Here is a 22,857-nt window from a genome sequence, read left to right on the forward strand (position 1 = left end):
GTTTCGGGCATGAAAAACATTAATGACTAAAGCTTAATACTAATTGAGTATAAAGAATAAAATGTGTTGAGAACAAATAAAAATAAAGATAAAAAAGGGGGGAACATGGCTGAAAAAGCAGCACAAATACAATTAGGTCGACAAACAGCATTGTTTAAAAAAAAACAGACATGGGTTGACAATAGAGGGGTAAGGTAGGTTACACGGAATTTATTAGGTAGTGCTTCGTTTTTATCTTAAACTGGTTGAGAGAGGTACAGTCTTTAACATGGTTGGGAAGGTCATTCCACATTCTGGGTCCTTTGATTTATAGAGCATTTCTAGTTTGATTAAGTCGTACTCAAGGAATATCAAAACTGTATTTATTTCTGGTGTGGTGCTCATGGGTTCTGTTACAACCTTCAATGAAGCTTTTGAGGTCAGGATTCGCATTACAGTTCAGCGTTTTATATATGTATAATACACATGAGAGAATGTGCAGTGACTTAATATCTAACATATTCAGAGATTTGAGTAGGGGTATTGAGTGATATCTGAGGCCAGAGTTGGATATTGTCCTAATAGCAGCCTTGTGTTCAGTAATTAGAGGACGTAAATGATTTTGGGTAGCAGAACCCCAAGCACAAATACCATAGCTGAGATATGGATAGATGAGAGAGTAATAGAGAGTCACCAGGGCAGGGCGGGGTACATAATATCTGATCTTAGAAAGAATGCCAACAGTTTTTGAAACTTTTTTTTAATATATTTAGAACGTGTCCCTGGAAATTCAGCTTGTGGTCAATGAGAACGCCAAGGAATTTGCCATCTAATTTGTTACAAATTTGGGTATTGTTTATTTTGAGATTTATTTGATTAGAGGATTTATTGCCAAACAGAATATAGAAAGTTTTGTCAATGTTAAGGGCGAGTTTGTTGGCAGTTAGCCAAAGATGGAGTTTATTTAGCTCAGTATTTACTGTGGAATTTAGAGCAAGGGGGTCAGGACTGGAGTAAATGAAGGTTGTATCGTTAGCAAATAGAATTGGTTTGAGGTGTTGGGAGGCATTTGGAAGGTCATTAATGTAGATGAGAAAGAGGAGAGGGCCAAGTATGCTGCCCTGAGGAACACCCTAGAACACTTATAATGGAAGGGGACTCCCCTTCCAAACAGTAACACCTTTTCTCCTCGCCCCTCCTCACCATCTTCCATATGCCAACATGAGTCATCAGCAAGGGTACGTAGTAACTTGAACATACTTTTGTAATGTAGATTTAGATGAATTAGGTACAAAAATTTAGTTTGAAGTGTGGTTTTTGGGTAGTCAGGAACGGATTAATTCATTCCCATTATTTCTTACGGGGAAATTATTTTCAGTTTACAAGTTTTTGGGTTACGAGCTGTCTCCAGGAATGGATTCAACTCTTAAACCGAGGTACCTCTGTACAGTATGTTCATTTTTGTGTTTCGTTGTATGATCAAGTGTTTTCAGGTACAGTATAATTTTTGTCATGTTTATTAATGTTTAAGGTTATAGTAAATCTTGTTAATTGTTTATTTGCCTATTTTGTTTTATTCCCTGTGCAACCTTTCACATCGCAAGGGTCAAAGCAGAATTTTTTTTTTTATCGATGAGAAGTGATAGGACATTACACCTGCCCAGCATATTACCTATATAATAAATTACACCTGCCCAGCATATTACCTATATAATAATAATACTACTCTAATGATAATAATAACAACAATAATATTAATAATGTTTATTCAAAAGAATGTGTGTACAAAGAACAAAGAGAAATGTGCAATTGTATGGGCAGGAGTTACACATACTAATGAAACCACTACATGTATTACACAAAGCGTTTTGGGCAAAACTTAAACTCTAGACAAAAATTAACTAAAGGAGTGAGGGGGGTAAAACACTTAATAATAAAGAGAAAATAAATTAACAAAATGAGAATGTACAAAGAAAATACAAATGAATACAAAAAATATGATACTTAAGGATGACATACATGACTACTGTATTACATTATGGAGTCAGTTTTTCTAGCAACAGTACAGTAGTTTATTTACATTAATAACACAATAGAAATACTAAGGTGTAATTTAGAAAAGCAACTAGATTCTTTCTCATAACATTTTCCTGGAACATAACAGAACAAAGAGTAATATAGTATAATTTAAGTTTAATGGGGCCAACACTTCAAAATAAACAAGGATCATAAAGGACATGAGTTATCACTTTAACAAAGAAATGCAAGATATTAGATGACATTAAATGTAGAAAGAAAAGAAGTCTTAATAAATAAAAATTTAAGATAAGAGTAACAAAAAAAAAAACAGCACTGAGTGTAATGAAATGCCATTTTCTGGGTGAGTTCCAGAGGCTCCCTGAAGCTATCTTTTATTTATATATTTTTATTTACTTATATATACTGTATATACAAGAGTTCTTACATTCTTGTACAGCCACTAGTACACAAAGCGTTTTGGGCAAGTCCTTAATCCTATGTTCCCTTGAACCTGGAATACGACCCTGTGAAAAATTGTTTAACAACCCAGTACCCATTTTACTGTTGAGTTAAACAGAGGCTACAGTTAAGGATTTGCGCCCAGTAAATCCTCCCCGGCCAGGATACGAACCCCATGACAAAGCGTTCGCGGAACACCAGGCGAGTGTCTTAACCACTACACCATGGGGACTGCAAATATCCTAAATGATGTGCTATATTAGTTTGGGGTCATCACTCACAGGAGTTCTTATGCCTACTGGGAATTACAAGCCAGAACCTGGTCTCCTCAGAGAAGCGCAGGGAGCAATGGCTTATGAGCACATTACATTTAAAGTACAGTGGTACCTACATTTATGAATTTAATCCATTCCAAAAGAGGATTTGTCAACCGAAAATCCATAAACCAAAACAAATTTTCCCATAAGAAATAATGTAAATTTAATTAATCAGTTCCACACTCCCAAAAATATTAACTTCATAATACATTTTATATAATACTACTGTACTCAAATTTTGTACTACAGTACAGTGTATCTTACTTTTATTGACGACTCTTGATAGCGTATGAAAGATGGTGGGGGTGGGGAGGTGTTAGTGTTTGGAAGGGGAGGGCCCCCTTCCATTACAGTATAACATCAAGCAGTTGTGTCATTTCTGGGGTACTCTCTCTCTCCTATGTTTGGCAGGCATACCACTAGGACCTGGTTGTGACTCACTACTTGTCTTAATAAGAATCTGTGTCTATAGACATTTGTTTTTCCCCATGCCCCACAACACTATAAATACCAATTCTTTTTCTAAATTTCTCAAACCATCCTCTGCTCTCCTTAAATACTTTCATATCTGCATCACTTTTTCCAGGCTTTTTTTTATATAAGATCTTCATGAAATAGCATTGCTTTTTCACAAATGATGGTCTCTGAAACGCTTTCAGAGACCCATGGCATGATATATAATAAAAACGTTTATGTTCAGAAACCAAAAAAAGCACAAAAGCCACGAAATTCTTCACAAAGAATTCAAGAGCAGTCGAAGAAAAATGGCGACGAAAACCTAAGAGCCAAGGCCCAAGCAGATTTCAAGGTGGACGCAAGCACCGCCTGCCGACACGCAAGACAAGAAGCAAAGAACAGAGGCACCGCATCCCACAGGATCAGTGTGAACAGCTTCAACAGGGAAGACGACACACATGCCACCATGGCCAAGGCACCAGACCATGGAATGGCCCAAAGTGCCTCCACATCTTCCTCAAGCCAATCCGAGGACAGCTCCAGGAGGGACAATAAGCACAAGACCAAAGCCAACAGGCCACGAGCGAGCAAATCCTCAGCAACCAGTGCAGCCGAAAGGGTGAGAACCTGCACGTGAAGCTGCACGATGTCAACATCCCGGGCAGGGGTGAACAAGAATGCATTGAGGTGCTCAAAGTTGTCCCCTCCAGGATCCACTAAAGAGGCATAATCTGGGTCATGCAGGAGGAAAGTCGCAATGGCTTCCTGTACCTCATGAGGCTGAATGCGGGAAGCCAAAAACCTCCAGAAGGATGGGAACGATGGACCCAATGGGACACGGAAACAAACCCGGGGTAGGGGCTGACACCAAATCCAACTCGTACGCGGAGGGAAGGGAGAAGGAAAACCCCACTCCTCGTAACAACAAGCCTTGTTCAGAGGGTACAAAAACCCAAGCAGGGTCCAACGGGGCCCAAGGCCCCAAAGTCAAACCCTCAAGAGCCCTGGGAACCCGCACAACAGGACCCAGAGCCGAGTCATCTCCCAAAGCCCCGTCCTCAAAAGAAAAAGTCAAATGCGGGAAGGAAGGGGGCCCACTGGTCAGACCCAGACGCTTTGGTAGGAGGAACCGGCTTGAATGCCTCTGTTGCCATCCTGGAAGGCCCCCCTCCCCCCGGAGACTGCCCGAGTCTCAAAACCAACTAAACCCTGCCCTGATTCCGAAACCCTCAGGCGTTTTGGAGCCAGAAGCAGGGAGTGGGGTGGGGGGGGGGGGGGTGGGGGGACAAAGGACCAGGACGAACCACAGCAGGGCAAGGACAAGGGGGCGCAGACTGAACCAAAGTCGAAACAACTAACATCCTCAAGTACGGGTTCCCTATAACTAAAACAGGGCAGCCTTGGGGTTTCTGGGTCAGCAATCAACCTAATGCACTGCAGCAACCTAAAATGAGCATGCAACGCCTGAGCTGCCTGCACCCGAATAGTCATCAGTGGACTGGGTGAAATGAGTCACAAACAAGCAACAAAACTCGCAGGACTCCGGGTCGAAGATGTCACCGACCCAGCATGACGGAGGCATAAACGGTGAACCCGGAGACTAGGGGACCGAGCAACCCTCAAACTTGCACAAGGCGAGGGGGGACCAAAGGGTCACATCCATCAGACCAACGTGCTCCAGCAGGGTTCCCCAGGGTCCTGAGGTGGAACTCACATTCAGGGAAGACCGGGCAGGGTATTGTTAACCAGTTCTCAGTATTACCAACAAACTTTTAAAGCTGTGCCCCCCCCCCCCCGGGACGGGCCTAGTGGGGGACCACCAGGATACAAGAGGGGAGACCAAAACCAAGGGGGCAGACCCCCCCACCAGGCAAGAAAACAAAAACAAAAGAAAACCCCCACAAGAGGATAACGTACCCTGGCAGAACAGAGCCAGCCGCTATGAGAGGTAACAACTAGTTGCACAGTACCCTGCGCCCCACCTGTGACGAATACTACCTCCTACCCAGAGGCAAACAGGAGTGATGGAAACCACCCCAGCTGACTCCATAGGCGGTCAATCACCAAGCAGCAAAAGACCTTACGGAGGTAGCCCCCAAGGTGACTTGTGGAAGATGGCCCCAAGGACAGTACTTATTGGGCACCTAGGGAAGGGGACCCAAGGCGCATGTAGCCCGAGTACTTGCGAGATTACTCCTGGCTCACACACCACCAGAGAACAGCACCACACCACAAGGCACAGAGCCGTGACAGAAAACAGGAGCCAGTCAAATGACTGTTGCCAATCACATCAACCACAGAACTGTAGGATGGATAGCAGGTGTGAGGGTCTGAGGCTTCCCCTTCCCCCTCCCAGGGAGGGGGTTTGCGTAGACAGCAGTGCGGTGACGTGGTGACGTTATGCTCGTTTGTTTGTTTTCATTTGGGAAGTTCTGTCCACTAATTCAGCTTTCAGTAGCAATATTTTAACCAGAATAGGGGTTTGTTTTGGGGCACTTACCTTTTTGGGTGCCTGACCCGGTCGATGGCAGACATGGAATGCTTCCAACCACACGGGGATTTGAGCCATTGTTTCTCATGCCTTTTTGAGGGGGGCCAGGTTCTGGCTTATGGTCCCAGGTAGGCCTAGGAACTCCATATGACTGATGCCAAAGTCTAATACACCTGTATATCCATATCAGCCTGGATAGCTCTGGGGAGCTGAAAGGGCTTCCCCCCAGAAAAATAAAAATTCTGGTAAATAATCAGGAACCATTGGTGATATTTTCAGTATGTTTGGGGGCTGGCTCCAAACGATGTGCAACGCCCCCACCACGGGCATCCGACCACGACAATAATGTATCTTTAAGTTTAGCAATGCCATTAACACTTGCATATGGCAAATGAAGAATCTGGAAGGTGTAATTCATTGCTTCAAGTTCGTTCCGAACAGAACCAAGAATGGGATCCCCGTTTCGCAGATCTGAAAATTAGAAGACTTGTTAGTAAAACAAACAGAGCAAAACAAAAAATAACCTATACTGAACATAATGAAACACCCCTTTTTGGGTAAGCCCTAGTAGCTTCCTGAAGCTATACAACTGAAATAGCTCCCCATTAGTGTGTCATACCAGTTACGTATAGGCATCCTGTAGGTCTACCAGAGATCAGAGCTAGAATCTAGCCCTCCCCCCCCCTCCCTCAAAGAGGCAGAGAGAGCAGTGTATTATTAGTACTGTATCACATGCAGATGATAAGTTACAATAATGTGGCTGAAGATATGAATACCACACACCAGAAGATGAGACAACGATGTTTTGCTTCGTCCTGGACCACTATCACTTGGACCACAATCGACTTGATAATGGTCCAGGACGGACCAATACGTCATCGTCTCCTCATTTTCTGGTACTGTATGTGGTTTAGTCTTCAGTACTGAATCACTCTGGAGAAAGCAACCAGAAAATAGATGAGAGAATACAGACAACTTCATGTTCATGAAAATTAAGCACTGAAACAGCCAGTGCAAAAGATTCACTCAAAACTGCGTACAAAATATCCCATAGAGTGGAGAACCAGCAACAGGTGGCATCTGCTCAGTCTGGAGCCAAGAGATCATAAACTGATGGTCCTTGTAGGAGCACAAGGGTTCACCCAGAAAAGGCATTTCATTGCATTCAACACTGGTTTTCTGGGGGTCGCCCCTTAGTGGCACCCTGAAGCTAATCACAGGAGGAGGAAAACATGGGACATCAGGATGGAGGAGAGGCAGAAGTTACAAAGTGAAGAAGAGATGTCAGGCGGGGAAATATGGTGCAGGATAACAAATTGGACTAGGACCTGGAATAGTGACATGATACTGAGCGTCCAAGACCCTGCTAGACTTCTAAAACCCCCAAGCCTGAATATCAGCCCATGGCATAATAAAGATGGTGGCCAAAGCTGTGAACTTACAAACAATGTGGGACCAACAGTTAAGATCTAGTTGATCAGACCAACAAACAGGAGGCCTGGTCAGAGACTGAGCTGCGAGGATACTAATCCTCGGAGTCTTCAACACGTAGGTAGTCAAGGGTACACAGCAGGCTGGCTAGTTGAAATGTCACTGTGGATAACCTGGGACAAACACGGCATGGAACAGGGAACCCAAGAAACTAGATAAACAGTGTACACAATTGCTAAAAAGTGGATGGTGTCGGGTGACGGACTGCTGCAACCAGAAACAATAGATGATGCACCCCCCCCCCCAAATGGACAAAAACATCAGTCACCAAGGGACCCCTCTAGAAACTAACCATCTCCATCTTTGCCAGAAAAGAAGCAGTAGGCTACAGATGAAGAAACTGCTAACCAGGGCCAAAAGAACAGAATCCATACCTCCGGGAAAAAGCATGAAGCTCACCAATCGGACAACCAGAGGCAAGAGCCAACAAAAAGAATGCCTGAAGAAAAAATATCCCCGACTGATGGGGGCAACTGGGAACTGAAGTGAAGAAACACTAACACTCAATCAACAGACCAAGACTGCTCACGGGGAGTAAGCAACAGCTACAGGTGAAAGACAACTTGAGACAATTTGTGAAAGAGTGCCGAGGAAGTATCGATGCTGAACACTGAAAAAAAAAAAAAAAAGTCAAAATGTAAGAGGAGCAGTAAGACACTTCATACTGTCCCTGCAATTAAAACACTAGTGGACACCAACAAATTAGCCAGCAGTGCACCACACAAATTGTGGTAAATTGATGATGATGAAACTACAGATGAAACTTTCAAAGAACAAATCAGCAAGATACGTTAGCGGGCCGATCTGTCGAAAAAGTTGGACCCATGGAAAAACACCTGGAATCGGACACCAATTCTGAAGAATTGGAAACCAAGGTAAAGTCTGCTTCCAAAGAGCCTCATACCTTACACAAGAATATTTCTAGCCGGGACAATACCTGGAGCAACAATTGAACCAAGGAAGACTGGGAAACAAACCCCCCCCACCTTGACCAGTACAGCAACAGGGCCATCCACTGCAAGTGCCTCATGATCAATGCGAACAATGCCGAATGATGTGTGCTTGTTCGCCCCGTCCTTCCTCGTGATGTCGGCCAAGTGCAGCTTCACGTGCAGGTTCCCTCCCTTTCGGAGTCCCTGGTGGCCGAAGATTTGTGTGCTCGTGGGCATTTGGTTTTGGTCTTGCACTTCTTTTCCCTGCTGGAGCTGTCTTTGGACTGGCTTGGGGAAGATGTGGAGAAGCTGGAATCCATGCCGGTGTCCGGTGTGTTTGCTTCGGTAGCTCGGGCATCGGCTGCCTTGTTGAAGTTGTTTGCACCGATTCTGAAGGAGGCAGGGATTTCTGTTCTCTGTTTTTCACCTTGCATGCCGACAGGCAGTGCTCGTCCACTCTTTGGAATCGGCCTGGGCCCTGGCTCTAAGATTTTCATCCCCTTTTTTCCGTTGCTGTTTGCAAAGTCTGCGGGGGTGCATTTTCTGCAGGCAGCTTCGTCTAGTTACCGGCCTAAATCAGATTTGTTGGTTCTCTGGAGGGGCCGTGGTGGTCCTGCCCGGAAGGGTCGTGCCAGGTATCGGGGTTCCTTCGGTTGCCGTAAGCCAGTATGCCAGATTTGGGACCAGCCCTTCCTGCTGAGCCATTGGCGTCTGGTCAGCACAGTGATTGCTCCGAGTGTCAGTCGGGCTCTCGTAGGGGTCGTCGGCCCTTTCGCAGTTCGCCCCGTTGACCAGACGATAGAGGGGAGGCTCACACAGTTTTCTCTCGTCTGGTCCCACGGTTCGTGGGCATTTTGGGTCGTTTCCTCTAGCCTACGGTGATGTTGGGTGGCTCCTCCTTCGAGGGGATCGGGGCTGGCGGGGCAGGCCTCTTCCTCTGTTCTCTGTCAGGTCATCCTGGAGTGGGTTCGCTTGGGCATAGTCGAAACGACAGCATCCCTCAGGTGGGTTTCCCGCCTGCTTTCAGTTCCGAAACGGGACTGTGCGGATTTGTGATTCATACTGGACTTGTCCCATCTGGACCCCTGGGTCTTTTTCCCCTCCTATCGGATGACCACCCTGTCTCAGATCCGGCTACTTTTGGCGCCAGGTGCTTGGATGGTGTCTCTGGACCTCTGGGATGCGTATTGGCACGTCCCGATTCATCCGGGGTTCAGGGACTGGCTCGGTTTTGTCGTGGGGCAGCGAGCTTTCTACTTCTGTTCCCTTCCTTTCAGTTTGAATCTGGCACCTCGCGTGTTCACATGCCTTACCCGGAATGTGATGACCCATTTGCGTCAGTTAGGGGTCTGGGTTCTGGCTTACCTCGACAGTTGGCTGGTGTGGGCTCCCAGCCATATCGCGTGTCTGCTCGCCAATGATTTGGTTCTTTCCCAGCTCGCTAGGGATTTGGTTCTTTCCCAGCTCGCTGGGTTCGGGTTCTTGGTGAACTTAAGTCCCATATGGTTCCCCTCTCAGGTTCGGACTTGGCTGGGTCTTGTGTGGGACTCTCGAACCACTTCCTTGTCTCTCCCTCCTGCAGCATTTTTGAGGCTGCGGTCCTGCCTACGACTGTTTTTGGAGGGCAACCGGGTCACACCTCAGTTGTTCGAGTGGCTGTGAGGGAGCCTGAACTTCACTGTGCTGGTCTACCCGTTGGGTAGGATCTGGCTTCTTCGGGGACGTGTCTTCCGCCGCTCTCGCGATCGCTGGGTTCGAATCCCAGGAGACTTGTGTTGGCTACTGCATCACTGGCTTCCTCTGTGGGTTTTTCGAGGTTCTGTTCCGTGGCACCTCCCCGAACCCTCTCTCGGCTGGGGTTTTGTGACCAGTGCTCACCAGGCAGGCCAGTCGGTGCGGTCTGTCCTTCCGTCGGGTTCACAGCATGGCGCAGGAGTTCGCGGTGGTGTGGCATTTGCTTCAGAGGGTTTGTGTTGCTCGCGGAGCAACAATCTGGCGCCATTCGCACTGCTCCCCTGTGGTTCATTGTGTGAACTGCAGAAGTTTGCTGCGGTACTTGGCTCTTTGAGTCTGGTTGCTTTGAGTGACTCGTCTGCTGAGCACTAGGGGTTTGGCTCTCCCAGCAGTTCACATTCAGGTGGTGTCGAACGTCCTGGTGGACGGCCTGTCTCGGTTCATTCCCCTATCCACGGAATGGACGGTCGACGCCGACTCGTTCAGATGGCCATGCTGGACGTACAGGCGCCCTGAGGTCGACCTTTTCACATCGGCAGAGTCGAGGCGTCTTCAAGTGTATGTGGCGCCCTTCACAGACTGCAAGGCCATCAGGGTTGATGCCATTCGGCTGGATTGGTCGAGGTGGGGTTATCTGTACCTCTTCCTACCGGTTCAGTTGTAGCTCCAGGTCCTGGCTCGCTTGGAGACTTACCAGGGGAGAGTTGTCCTGTTGGCTCCTTGGTGGCCGGTCCAGCCCTGGTTTCAGGTAATTACCTAAGTAATTACCTAAGTGTAGTTACAGGATGAGAGCTACGCTCGTGGTGTCCCGTCTTCCCAGCACTCTGTCATATAACACTTTGAAACTACTGACGGTCTTGGCCTCCACCACCTTCTCACTTAACTGGTTCCAACCGTCTACCACTCTGTTTGCGAAAGTGAATTTTCTTATATTTCTTCGGCATCTGTGTTTAGCTAGTTTATATCTATGACCTCTTGTTCTTAAAGTTCCAGGTCTCAGGAAATCTTCCCTATCGATTTTATCAATTCCTGTTACTATTTTGTATGTAGTGATCATGTCACCTCTTTTTATTCTGTCTTCCAGTTTAGGCATATTTAATGCCTCTAACCTCTCTTCGTAGCTCTTGCCCTTTAGTTCTGGGAGCAGCTTAGTAGCATGTCTTTGCACCTTTTCCAGTTTGTTGATGTGCTTCTTAAGATATGGGCACCACACAACTACTGCATATTCTAGCTTTGGCCTAACAAAAGTCGTGAACAATTTCTTTAGTATATCGCCATCCATGTATTTAAAAGCAATTCTGAAGTTAGAAAGTGTGGCATAGGCTCCTCGCACAATATTCTTTATATGGTCCTCAGGTGATAGTTTTCTATCTAGAACCACCCCTAGATCTCTCTTTTTATCAGAATTCTTTAAAGATTTCTCACATAATAAATAGGTTGTGTGGGGTCTATGTTCTCCTATTCCACATTCCATAACATGGCATTTATTAACATGAAATTCCATTTGCCAAGTGGTGCTCCATATACTTATTTTGTCCAGGTCATCTTGAAGGTCATGACAATCATCTAAGTTTCTTATCCTTCCTATTATCTTACCATCATCAGCAAACATGTTCATATAATTCTGTATACCAACTGGTAGATCATTTATGTAGACAATAAACATCACTGGTGCAAGAACTGGTACCACTTGTACCCTGTGGTACTCCACTTGTGACATTTCTCCAGTCCGATACATTGCCTCTGATCACAGCCCTCATTTTTCTATCAGTCAGAAAATTTTTCATCCATGTTAGAAGGTGCTTCTTGCTCGATGTCCGAACCTGAAGGTCTTACCACGGCTCAGCCTCTTTCAGCAGATCGGTCCTGTCTGTTACGTGGCCGATTCGATCTTTTCCCCCACTCTTCGCGTCTGGTCTTTTTGACATCGGTTTATCACCACTTGTATTGGTTATCAGGTGACTTCATTGATAGTGTCCCACCTGCAAGTTTCGTCTTAACGGTAGTATGAAATTTCCTGGCAGTCCTTTCGGCATTTTTTGTCTCTTCGTAGGTTGTCTTCGATTTCTGATCGGGTTGTTTTGTCCTTTCTCTCTTGGTTATTTCAGGACTGTCATCTAATGCCAAATATGTACTGTCACCTCATATCGTGCGGCGTTGATGGAGCCGCTGCAGCTTGCATTTGGGGTGGATGTCACTTCTGCTCCGTTCCTCAAGCTTTCTTGAGCGTTGTTTCACCTCCGGCCTACTCATGCGCCACCCGAGCTGTCTTGGTAGTTGGACCGGGTGCTCTTTTAACTATCGTCTCCTCGGTTTGTGGTGGCTCCCTCGGTTCAGGACTGTTTTTCTAAGGCTACTTTCTTGTTGCAATTGGCCTCTGGGAGTTGGGTCGGGAAGCTTCATGCTCTCCTCCGGCAAAGGGGTTTCTACTCTTACGATCCTGGTGGTTGTTTTGTTCGTTTGCAGCCGTCTCCTCCTTTTTTTGGCGAAGAATGAGTCTGCTGCTTTCTGAAGGGGTCCTTGGGTTGTTGATGCTTGGTTGGTTCGGCCAGGGGTGCATCATGTTTTGTGTCCAGTTGTGGCTCTTCGGCATTATTTGTGCACCATGGTCTCTGTGGGAGGGGCGACTCGCTTTGGGTGGACCCGGTTTTCCTTATTCCCTGTTCCAAGGCGTGGGGTTTTCCAGGTTGTCCGGAGGATTATTAGGTCCAGCCAGCCTGTGGTCTATTCCCGTGCGCACGAAGTTCATAGGTTTGCAGCTTTGGCTGCTGTTTTTGGTAATATGTCCTGAGCTGACATTCGGGTATGGGGCTTTTGGAGGTCAAACAGGGTCCTGGCCGCATGGTATCTCGTTAATGTTCCTGGCCCTTCTCGGGCGTGTGTAACCTTGGGTTGCAGGTTGCAGCCAGTTGTCTCGACTTTGAGTTGAGTGAGTGACAACCGCCTCCCGGGTAAGTCCCTTTTTTTTATCTTTGGTTAGGTGAACAAAAGAGAACTGGATAAGCACCTCCAAAGGATACCTGATCAACCAGGCTGTGACTAATACGTCAGGCTGCGAGCAGCCGCGTCCAACAGCCTGGTTGATCAGTCCGGCAACCAGGAGGCCTGGTCGACGACCGGGCCGCGGGGACGCTAAGCCCCAGAAGCACCTCAAGGTAACCTCAAGGTAGGTAGCTCCGGGGAGTTGAAGGGGCTCTCCACAGAAAACTAGTATTGAATGTAATGAAACACCATTTTCTGGGTGAGACCTGGAGGCTCCCCGGCATCCCTCCTTCCCTCCCTCCAGTCGCCTTTTTTTCGTGTCTGATACGCAGTCTCTAAACAAAGGAGAGTTGCTGGCGTGGAGGTCTGGGACCCCCCTTTGTCTCCCTGTCTGCCTGCCAGCCTCCCTCCCTCCCTGCCTGTCTTGCTGCCTGCCTGCCTGTCTCCCTAATTGCCTGCCTGCCTCCCTCCCTCCCTGCCTGTCTCCCTGCCTACCTCCCTCCCTCCCTCCCTGTCTGCCTGCCTCTCTCCCTGCCTGCCTGCCTTTTTCCCTGCCTCTCTGCCTGCCTGCCTGCCTCCCTGTCTCCCTGCCTGCCTGCCTCTCTCCCTGCCTGCCTGCCTCTCTCCCTGCCTGCCTGCCTTTTTCCCTGCCTGCCTCTCTGCCTGCCTGCCTGCCTGCCTGCCTGCCTGCTTCCCTCCCTCCCTGCCTGCCTCCCTGCCTGCCTCCCTGCCTGCCTCCCTGTCTGCCTGCCTCTCTCCCTGCCTGCCTGCCTTTTTCCCTGCCTGCCTGCCTCCCTGCCTGCCTGCCTTTTTCCCTGCCTGCCTGCCTCCCTGTCTCCCTGCCTGCCTGCATCCCTCCCTCCCTGCCTGCCTGCTTCCCTCCCTCCCTCCCTCCCTCCCTGCCTGCCTGCTTCCCTCCCTCCCTCCCTCCCTGCCTGCCTGCCTGCCTGCCTGCCTGCCTTCTGTCCTCTCTCCCTCCCTCCCTGCCTGCCTTTCCTTCTCCCTGCCTGCATTTCCCTCTCTCCCTGGGGGTTCTTGCCATATAGTCCAGATTAGCGAGCTAATACAGTACTCCATCATGTGGCTGCAGCGATGGACATCTTAGCACACTGCTCATGATACTGGGGACCCCCTTTCTAGTGGGTTTAGTTAGTGATTTGATACATGAAAAGGTACCTTGAGAGCATGATTGTATGGACAAATGTTCGTATAATGTGTGTTCACGTAACGAGGATGCCCTGTATTAATACTTTGACTTTTCAGTCTATCAATGTGTACCTGACCTTAAACTTTCTGGCCATCTCAGGGGTCTTGCTTAGCATCGCCTAAAACATTTATACTCTCTACATTTTCTTAGTTTTGGGTTATAACTATAAATTTGTTGTCAAAATGTTCCTAAATAGATGTACTTTATTATAGATACAAAACTAAATGTATGCTGATGACAGATTATGTGTGATGGTATTAAATATGGATGTTTCAACATTCAACATTCCTCTTAAAATATTTTTCAACTTTCCATATATATTTTTCAATACAAATTAAGCAAAATACAGAAATGTGCACAAATGTTTTGTCTATATCACTATAAGTAGAAAGTAAACATAACTTTCATAATTTTCTGGCAGGTAATTTACAAAGCATAGTGAAAATATTCACAAGAAGAGCAATTGTCATCTTGAGTGATGGGTGAGATTATCTCTGAACAGTTTCCTCATAAGCTATCCCCACAATGTGCTTGAAAAATAATAAAATGATCAATTAAAATAGATTTTTGAGAAATTCAAGATGGACAACACATTTCAGAATCGCTGGGACATTTACTGTTTAATTATCATTGGAACATTAAAGTGTTGAAAACTTAGTTTGGAAAAATTTGTCAACAAAGGAGGCACTTAAGACTTACTAACCTTCCACAAACATTTGGTTAATACCAGGTTTTACTGTAATTCTGGGTTGCTCAATGGCCCTTGTCAAGTCATAATCTTGAAACACCATCTGTCCTACTACCTGTACTGCTGCTCCAACCTCGGGGCTGCCCAACACAACTCTTCTCCCACATACCTGACAAATACATTAGAGTAAAAATTAAACTTAGTAAAGAAATAATAAATATTTTACTCAGAAACAGATAAACAAAAAGCCGGCATTGAATGTAATGCAATGCCCTTTTCTGGGGGTAGTCCTGGAAGCTCCCAGAAGCTATCCAAACTGATATGTGCTTTATTAGTGTGGGGTAATCAGTCCCATGAAGTCCCACGAGAAATAATGGGCAGAGTTTCTTTCACCCTGATGCCCCTGTTACCTAGCAGTAAATAGGTACCTGGGAGTTAGTCAGCTGTTACGGGCTGCTTCCTGAGGGGGGATGGAGGCCTGGTCGAGGACAGGGCCGCGGGGACACTAAAGCCCCGAAATCATCTCAAGATAACCTCAAGATAACCTCAGTACCCCGCACCCCTACCAGTGCAAAAACTACCACTGATCCCAAGGCCAACAAGCGTGGAAACCCCCCAAAACACTCGAGGCAGTCAATAGCCAAGCAGCAAAAGACCAACAGAGGTAGACCCAAGGTGACTTGTGGAAGAGAACCCCCAAGTCCCTAGGGCAGTACTTACAGGGCACTCAGGGAAGGTGACTCTAAGCACATGCAGCCCGAGTACCTTGGAATATTACACCCAGCTCGAACACCACCATAAGAGCAGTACTGAAACAGGGGGACAGCACAACACAAGAGGCCGGAACTGGAGCCACACGACTATGCCGTATCCCATCAGCCAAAGAATTGGGGGTGTGAATCGCCGGCGCAGGGGTCTGGGGCTCCCCCCCTCCCTCCTGGGGAGGGAGAGCTGCGCAGACATGCAGCGCGGTTCATGTGACGTCCTGCTCATTTTCATTTGGGGAGTTTTGTCCACTCGTTTGTCTATTTTAGTCGTTTTTACCAGAAGAGGAGTTTGTTTTGGGGCGCTTACATTCTGGGTGCCTGTTCCAGTCGACGGCAAATATAGAATGCTCCACAATCACATGTGCATTTTTATAGGCCATTGCTCTTCGTTCCTCTCTGAGGGGGGCCAGGTTCTGGCTCGTGGTCCCCGGTAGGCCTAGAACTCCACCCTCATCGAATGATGCCAAAGTTAGGATATCCTTATCAGCCTGGATAGCTCCAGGGAAGCCGTAAGGGCTCCCCCCAGAAAAACATAGAAACTGCTTCTCGGAGGATGGGCGTAAACGCTTTTGTAAAACATACAATGCTGCAGCAGCTGAGACCAAGACCCCAGCCGAAGGCCCCTCACCCTGCGCTCCCACATCTTCCAAAACCCAATCCGAAGACAGATCCAGAAGACTAAAGAAACACAAGACCGAGGCCAAATAACCAGGAGTCCAAAGGTCTTCAGCTGCCAAAGCAACCGAAAAAGTGGGGGGGGGGGTTGCTGAGTATGCAACTGCACCAGATCAACATCACGAGGAAGCAGAGGGACGAGCAAAGAGGCACTCTTCGAGAAACTCAAATGAGTCCCCCAAGAATATTGTACCTGCAACGCCAAGGTAACCTCCGCCACTCAAGCATGCATGTACAACAAAAGCCATGCCAAGCCCCAAGAGAGAAGAAGGGGGCAATCTGCCAGCCAGGAGGACTCTGGAACCTCTTTACACACCCAATAAGGGGAAGAGGAACCGAACTCAAACAAAGCTGGATCCATCACAGAGGCATAAGCAGAGTCCCGCAGGAGTTAAGCACCAAGGGCTTCGTGAACCTTCGTAGGGGAAATCCAAGGGAAAGAAAACCTCTGGAAGGACGAATCCGAGGAACCCAAAGGCACCCGGAAACGGACCCAGGTGCCAAAACGGACCCACCCAACTCAAATTCATAAGAGGAAGGAGGGTACAAAAACCCCCTTCCCTGCAGAAGCCCCTGCCCAGAGAGCAAAACTGCTAAAACAGGAACAAAAGGAACCTAAGAGCCCAATGCGGACTCTCCCTGTGCCCCAAGAACCCTCAACAAAGGCCGCGAGGCAGAGCCCTCCTCCATGTCCATTCCCCCCCCCCCTCCTTGAAGAAAAGTTGGAGTTCAGGGAAAAGTTTCGAAGAAGGAAGTCTGCTGGATCGGATCGACTCGGAAGCCTCGGCGGGAAAGAGGGGCCTCAACCACCTACGCATCCATATCGGAAAGGGCAGCCCCGAAATCACCCGAGCCTCATCCCGAGCTAAACCCTGCCCAACCTGCCCAGACTCCGAAACCGTGAGACGTTTGGAAGCCAGAAGCAGGGAAGGAGAAGGAACAAGGCGAACCACGCCCACCTGGGAAGGAAGAGGAAGCATGGATGGAACCATGGCCGAAGCGACCAACGAACCCAAATCCAAGTCCTTAAAACCCAAACGTGGCAGCTCTGGGGCTTCCAACCAGGCAACCAACCTGGCCCGTTGCAATAAGGAGAAGCGATCATGCAATAAAGCTGCTGCATGATCCCTAAGATCATCAGATAAGGGATGAGTAAATTGAAGCACAAGTAGGGAACAAGTCCCGCAAGACTCCGGGTCGTAGGTGTCCCCAACCCAACAGGCAGCATGGTGGAGGCAGTACAGATGATCGTCTCCCTGATGCAGAGGCACCGAACAATCTTCAAAACTGCACAAGGCGAGAGTGGGCTTTGGAAGAAGTATCCATTGTACGACCAGGCCCACTGGGGTTTTGCAGGGCCTGTAGAGGGATTAAGCCCTATGGGAAGCCCAGGCACTGGGGCCAGCTAAGCTGATAATCCGTGATATCCTGTAGTATCAGGCTAACTGACTGCACGTAGCAGTTGTGAAACCTTGGGACAACAGAGGACCACCACCACCACCTAGGCTAAGCCTAATAAGAAGTTAAACAGACCTCCTCTACCAAAACAGGCAAAAATGGCAGAATAAAATCAAAAGAAACCCTCTAAATCACACAACTAGCAAACTAGCAGCCAGAGAGAAACATCTGGTACCAAGTGATAGAAGATGCAGATTGTGCCAACTGCAGTGCACCCCACCAGCAAACAAACCCCCCCCCCCCTAACCCAGGGCAAGACAGACAGCCCAAGACCCCAGGCCTACCCAAGGGCTAGGACAACCCTAAGAGAGGAAACTCTGTAACGGGGAGCGAGTCCCGAATGCACAAGGAAAGATAACCCTGAAACGAAAGAGCAATTTTTACAGAGCACCTAGGGACAGTATCCCTAAGCATATGCAGCTCCAAGTACACTCAATACACCTGGCCAAAGCACAACAAACTTGTAGGAACAGTTCCAGAAGGAAAAAATCCCAAACAGGAAACTGAGGCCAGAGGTGATGTCAAACCGCCAGCACATCAGTTCAAGAACTGCATTAGTGGGTTGCCGGCCCTCCTGGGCCAGCTACCCCTCCCCCATGGAAGTGGGTAGCGCTAATGAGGGAGGGAGGGGGGGGGGGGTAGTTGGATGACATGTTACTTCTTTGTTTTTCTTTCCGGAGAAGTTCTGTTACTTCTTTGTTTTTCTTTCCGGGGAAGTTCTTTAGCTATTTTGAGGACGTAGCTTGTATATTTTAACCAGACAGTGGTCTGTTTTGAGTCGCCTACTTTTCTGGGTCCTTCCTCGGTCGATGGCAAATATGACATACTTTACATTTAAAGTGCTCATGGACTATTGCTCCCAGTGCCTCTGAGACGCAGGGAGCAATGAACGAATCAGAACCTAGTTCGAGGTCCCAGGTAGGCTTAATTAGCCTACCTGGGACCTACCTATCAGGACTCTGTGACTGATGACTCCAACTAAAATACTACAGGATATCAGTTCAGATAGCCTCAGGGAGCCGACGGGGCTCCCCACAGAGAAGTCATCATGTGGAGATTTATATTTTAGCTCCTTAACCATAATAAAAGAGTTTCAACCAACCATAAACACTAAGTCAATCATACATGGTAACTGCTCAGAGAGATATCAAATTTTAGTGAAAATGTAAATAGATGGATGAAGGATCATCTTAAAATCACTCAGCTTTTTCAGTAAAAGACAATCTCTCCTAAATGCACCACATTCAATATCAAATTTGTTGATAGTAAGAGAGTGACTACTTACTTGCGTCGAGTCGGTAATAATAACTGGAGTATATGACGTAACGGGTCGAGCATGAGAGTGTTGGGTATTATCTGGATGAGTGTGAGGCAACATGTTGGCCAGATGGTTGTTGAATAGGATCCCGTGCTTGGTCATCATTCGAGAACCAAAGTATGTCCCCAGTCCACTACAGAGATATGAAATCAGGGATGAATGTAATGAAATGCCCCTTTCTGGGTAAACCCTGGTTGCTCTCTAACACTATATCACTCATAGCTTCACTTACACAATCATATCAGTCACAGGTGTCCTGTGGCAAGGAACCAGAACCAGTACCCACCCCTTACAGAGACAGAGAGAGCAGGGGATTGTTACAATCATCCCTCACTGGGAAAGCAACCAGAAATTAGACGAGACAAAACAGACAGCTGCAGGATTCATGAAAATAAAGCACTGAAACAGCCAACAGACACTGTTAGAATCAATCAAAACAAAAATGGAAATTCAAAATATAATGTGAAACACCTCCCAATGTGCATGTGCAGAGCTGCTAGCCAGTGACATCCAGGGAAAAAAGCTGGCTCAATCACGAGCTGATGGACAACGACCATACATGGTAGGGTGGGTGGGAGTGAGGGAGCCACTGATGCTCACCAAGAAAGGGGTGTTTCAAAACATTCAATGCTGGTTTTCTGGGGAAGAGACCCTTGGTGGCTTTAAAAAGCTAACAACAGAGAACAAGCAAAACATGGAATTTACAGATAGGAGTGTCGAAAAGAACGCCAAGAAACCTCATACCGTCACCAAGAAGACCGAGGGTCCCACCGAAACGGTGGGACACAATCAAACCAGCCACCTATCCACCATAGTGTTTATGGCCCGGGAACTGTTTCTCAAACTTCCTCAAATGATTTAAATTTTTTTTTTACATCATCTACATGGTAAATGCGGCAACTTTTCCTAATAGATCACCCACGTAACAAAAACTATATTATTATATATATATACAGTATATATATATATATATTAGTGTATACTGGCAGCAGGTTTTCATTTATATACATCTCATTGACTATGACTGCATATTCTGTATTAATTATTTTCTTGTTTAGGGCTTCTATCCCTCTAACTATTGCTCTTGCATCTTGGTTTAACTGGAAGAGGAGTTCTCCAAAAGTCATCCTCGTTCAAGGTGAAGAAAAAGAAACAAACAACTGTATTACACTTATTATAAAATTACACACCATTTCGAACCTACATGGTTCATTCTCAAGTGATAGGAAATTACAAAGCGTGTTGGATTTATACTAATATGGGGTCAGGTGAAAACAAGTATACCAATACAAATGAGTCAAGAATAAGGCATAAAGGGAGGAAAAAGTAAGGCATAAAGTTTTAAAGACCTTTAAATAAAAAGCCCATAAATGTCCAATCCACATACAAATATTAATCACACCTGATTCTTTAAATTTACATGAATTTTTCTTTACCCTTGTCCCCTCTTTCCCCCGAGAAGGGGAATTATGTGAGAGAGAAAGAGACCCTTGTGTAGGGAGAAATAGCAATATTAAATGTTGAAAAACAGTCTGGAACTCTTACAGTTGAAAACCCCACCCAAGGCTGCAGATGCACAGAGCATCATCTTAACAGGAAAATGTCATCTCCCAAATCCAATGTAAACAAAAGTGATAAATGGTTAAAAAGCAGATTCAGTGCAAGAAAATATAGAGAAACAACAGTGTTAAATGTAGAAAAACAGCCTGGAACATTATAAGACATATACATGAACTATTGGGAAATGTGTATGACACGTGTATGAAAAAACATTGGAACCGGGCAGGCAAAGACATGTAATTACCTAAGTAATTACCTAAGTGTAGTTACAGGATGAGAGCTATGCTCGTGATGTCCCGTTTACCCAGCACTCTTTGTCATATAACGGTTTGAAATTACTGACGGTTTTGGCCTCCACCACCTTCTCACCTAACTTGTTCCAACCGTCTACCACTCTATTTGTGAAAGTGAATTTTCTTATGCTTCTTCGGCAAACTTTGTTTAGTTAGTTTAAATTTATGACCTCTTGTTCTTGAAGTTCCATGTCTCAGGAATTATCAATTTTATCAATTCCTGTTACTATTTTGTATGTAGTGATCATATCACCTCTTTTTCTTCTGTCTTCTAGTTTTGGTATATTTAATGTCTCTAACCTCTCCTTGTAGCTCTTGCCCTTCAGTTCTGGGAGCTACTTAGCAGCATGTCTTTGCACTTTTTCCAGTTTGTTCATGTGCTTCTTAAGATATGGGCACCACACAACCGCAGCATATTCTAGCTTTGGCCTAACAAAAGTCGTGAACAATTTCTTTAGTATTTCGCCATCCATGTATTTAAAGGCAATTCTGAAGTTAGAAAGCGTAGCATAGGCTCCTCGCACAACGTTCTTTACGCGATTTTCAGGTGATAGTTTTCTATCTAGAACCACCCCTAGATCTATTTCTTTATCAGTAGTATTTAAAGATTTCTCACATAATTTATAGGTTGTGTGGGGTCTATGTTCTCCTGTTCCACATTCCATAACATGGCATTATTCACATTAAATTGCATTTGCCAAGTGGTGCTCGATATACTAATTTTGTCCAGGTCGTCTTAGATGACAATCATCTAAGTTTCTTATCTTCCCTATTACCTTAGCATCATCAGCAAACATGTTCATATAATTCTGTATTCCATCTGGTAGATTGTTTATGTAGACAATGAACATTACCGGTGCAAGAACTGAACCCTGTGGTACTCCACTTGTGACATTCCTCCAATCCGATACATTGCCTCTGATTACGGCCCTCATTTTTCTATCAGTTAGGAAATTTTTCATCCATGTTAGAAGCTTACCCCTGTCACCCCTCCAATATGTTCCAGTTTCCAGAACAACCTCTTATGTGGAACTCTCAAGTGGAACTTATGTGCACGCCTTCTCTTCCACTTGGTGGAGAGAGGCAGTGAGGGAAAGGACCAGTCACTTGTATGTGGCTTGGGTTGGTCTCCAGCAATACGATAAGCGCAGTATTAGATGTTTTATAGCGGTGCTTCCCCTTTTGTATGAGTTAGAGATAGGAAGGTGAATAAATAAGGATTTTAGAACCTTGTGTGTTGTGTTATTTATTCATGTGCTCAGCTCTCTGTGTCACGTGGTGTTATCCACATTTACTTTGACCATCCCTTTGTGTACTGTGGTCAGAAGTGTATTGATAAAACCCATGCCCTTTGTAGTTACCAAAGAGGATTGGAGTATAGTGATGACCTTAAGTTCCAGTTTGTGAAGATCTAATCTGGTGTGTGTGGACCCTTTTGCCAGTTGACTCCTAAGGTGTGTGTTGGTTGGAAGAAACCTCTCACCCCCTCTTTGTCTGTAACAATCCTATGGTTGGTCTAAGTACACTCCCTTTCCCCCTATTCTAATCAGTGTTAGATAATCTGTTGTTGTTAAATAAAAACCCTTTGTAAAATTGTACCCTAAGGTGTATTTCTTGTTCCATGTATATAGAACTGATTATTACTGTACTGCTATATAGACACCTGCACTCTCCCATTATTTATAAGAAAATAAGAGCAGGTGTTAGAGATACTCTAGGGGTACAGCTTTCAATCCCGTACCTTACATCAGGAGAGGTCATTATGGGGGACTCATACATTTCTTTAAGGAATCTGACTGGAAAGACTTGCCTGACTTAGGACATGGAGTAAATGAGATGTATGTCAAGTTTTGTGAAATATATGATAAAGGCACAACAAAATTTATACCAAAGTGGAGTTGCAAACTAGAAAACAGGATTGGTTTAACAGAAATTGTGAGAGGGCCAGAGACCAAAAGACACAAAAATGGAATCAATAGGAAGAGGCCGAACCCCCAAACATACCAGCATACAAAGATGCGAGAAACAACT

General features: G+C 46.1%; 1 protein-coding gene across 1 annotated transcript in view; it reads right to left on the minus strand.

Moving 5' to 3' along the window:
• Positions 1 to 1,728: 1,728 nt before the first annotated feature.
• The window catches only part of LOC123763961 (glutathione hydrolase 7), a 60,284-nt gene continuing 39,155 nt past the window's right edge, over positions 1,729 to 22,857 (minus strand). The window contains exons 10-12 of the mRNA XM_045751335.2: positions 18,941 to 19,106; positions 14,771 to 14,924; positions 1,729 to 6,192 (exon numbers count right to left, since the gene is read on the minus strand). Of these exons, the coding sequence (XP_045607291.1) occupies positions 5,975 to 6,192; positions 14,771 to 14,924; positions 18,941 to 19,106 (538 nt within the window). The 3' untranslated portion in view covers positions 1,729 to 5,974. The remainder of the gene's footprint in view (positions 6,193 to 14,770; positions 14,925 to 18,940; positions 19,107 to 22,857) is intronic.

Source organism: Procambarus clarkii, chromosome 23 (genome assembly GCF_040958095.1).
Source record: "Procambarus clarkii isolate CNS0578487 chromosome 23, FALCON_Pclarkii_2.0, whole genome shotgun sequence".
In the NCBI taxonomy this organism is placed as follows: domain Eukaryota; kingdom Metazoa; phylum Arthropoda; class Malacostraca; order Decapoda; family Cambaridae; genus Procambarus; species Procambarus clarkii.